We start from the raw sequence: 2,222 nt of genomic DNA, 5'->3' as shown, positions 1-2,222 counted from the left end.
TCTTCATTTAAGTGACACGTAGACTTAGTTTAAGATAAGCACATAGAGAGCTCTTGCATTGAGAGACGCTCCATTGGAAAATAGCTACGCTTTTGATGACGTGGCTGTAGTGTGGGACACTTATTTTTGGAAATATTACTTAAACAAAACGTACGAATCTCGCAACATCCGACACCAGTTTTACATCATTCCAGATGAACCTCAATTTCAGTCCCTAATCACCACCATTTATCTGTCAAAAATACACAGAACTCAAATTTAAGCCCATGCTTAACAACTGTCCGCAAAGTTTGAATAATGTGTAAAAAAATGAATGCAACGACAGCTGTCTGAGCTGTGTTAAAATTGGTTTATAAAGCAGTTTTTTCGGTTGATATTGTCTAGCAGGCAATTTCAACCGAAAGTTGACCGCTGTCGGATTGTTAAGTTATACATGTGTATATTGACAGCATATCAAATTATATATTAGGTTATACTAAGCAAGTTCCAAACTTAATTCCATCATGATTAGCTGTAAATAGAATTGCAAAATAAATTTATACTTTTTTCCACTATACAAATTTATTCGGAGGAAATTAGGTATATATGATTTCGATAAAACTTCACTTCTATATTTATAAACTTTATTTATCTTATTTAATGAATTTAGTGGTGACAAATGTAACTCTGTTATATAAACGACGGTGAAATGTTAGAATAGAATAGGTCATATTTCACATTTTGTGTCTATTTAAAAATTACATCTGGCATCGTTTAAGGTTTACGTAGCAGTGCAGCTGGCAGCCACTGACGTTCGCTTCAAGCCTTTAGAGTTCGAAGTTTCGAACAACTCAGAAATAACAACACGACAGCCATGAGAGGAAGTGTGTGGAGTCTCTTCTTAGTAATATGTTGTATCTCCCTTTCTCAGGCAGGGTAAGACTTTCAGTGGTAAAATTAAACGATACTAAATTTTTATATGCGAGGTCTTGAGGTTATTCACATTTTAGGGTCTATATGTTAAATTTAGAGCATTATTTCCTATGCAACCTGAGTATGAGTGTATGACGCGTTTCCGCCAATGAGGTGCCTCCACCTGCAGTCCAATCGTAGAGCGGGGCGTTCGAAAACATTATATTGCCACGCATATCATGAATCACTAGAACCTTTTTAAAATGTATTTCTTTTTTTTTATAAATAAATAAATGGTTTACGTTTTTATTTTGAGCAGATTTCGTTTTCAAAACCGATGACTTAGTTTGGAAATTCGACTCTGGCAGACTGGCGGATAGAACTCATCTTTGCCTTTGGTCTCACGACTCTACTCTTCATATCCTATTCATTTCAATTTTCGACCGAGGAATTATAATACTTATTTCTGCCAAAACTGTTAATCGTCTTTTTGAATTTTAATTGTGTTTTATGCCTAATTGAATTTAAAGTTCCTGACAGTGGATTCTATGAATAATGAAATATGAATGGTGGACAGTGGACTGGTGGTCACTGCCACAGTGCCACTGCCACTCACTGGTGGTTGGTTCATGTAGAAAATATATTGTAATTAAAATTGGCTTACCTATTCCAATTTTATGACTGGTTGCTGTATTAGCTATCTGGCACCCATACACTTTTTACAAATGCATATTAGGCTATAAAACAATGTGGTGTAAGTTTTAAGTGTGTAACAGTAAGGTAAGGACACTAGACCTTGCTCTACAGTCTACCAAATACTGAAATAGTGATAAACTGTTTGTGTAGAAAGAATAATATAGTTCGAGACTTTTAAATAAGTCTGTGAATATATTGGGAATCCTTTAAGTATACTTGTATTTGCTGATTTCAAGTGGTAAATAAATTAATAGATGATTAAGTTAAGAGTTGGTTTCAGACAAATAAAAACTAATTCCAACCATAGTGGCAAAGCAGAGTTTTTTAGACTCTCCCTCAAGTTCATTTTTGGGTTCCATATGTAGACCAGTAAACTGAGTAAAGTAGGTATCTTGGATACCTGCATTATCATACACCACTATGCAGAGGGTGGATGCAGCGTCGGCACTCGGCAATATATGGATTTTTAAGCCCAAAGCGTCGCCGGCCATTTTAAAGATGCGTCGCCGGGTAATTTTTAATGAAAAGCCATTTACGCTGAGTAATGACGAACTATTTACAAGCCACGAACTTATTACAAGGTTGCATGCACGTGTTACCCCAAATAACTAATTTTACCCTAAAAACAGTCCGGT

General features: G+C 35.6%; 1 protein-coding gene across 1 annotated transcript in view; it reads left to right on the top strand.

Moving 5' to 3' along the window:
• Window positions 1-779: 779 nt before the first annotated feature.
• Window positions 780-2,222, top strand: part of LOC108666031 (dnaJ homolog shv) — an 8,372-nt gene continuing 6,929 nt past the window's right edge. The window contains exon 1 of the mRNA XM_018152838.2: window positions 780-915. Within this exon, the coding sequence (XP_018008327.1) occupies window positions 854-915 (62 nt within the window). The 5' untranslated portion in view covers window positions 780-853. The remainder of the gene's footprint in view (window positions 916-2,222) is intronic.

The sequence above is a fragment of the Hyalella azteca genome, unplaced genomic scaffold (genome assembly GCF_000764305.2).
Source record: "Hyalella azteca isolate HAZT.00-mixed unplaced genomic scaffold, Hazt_2.0.2 contig6646, whole genome shotgun sequence".
In the NCBI taxonomy this organism is placed as follows: domain Eukaryota; kingdom Metazoa; phylum Arthropoda; class Malacostraca; order Amphipoda; family Hyalellidae; genus Hyalella; species Hyalella azteca.
Note: the sequence above shows the minus strand (reverse complement) of the source record. Positions and strands in the feature narration are given on the sequence as shown.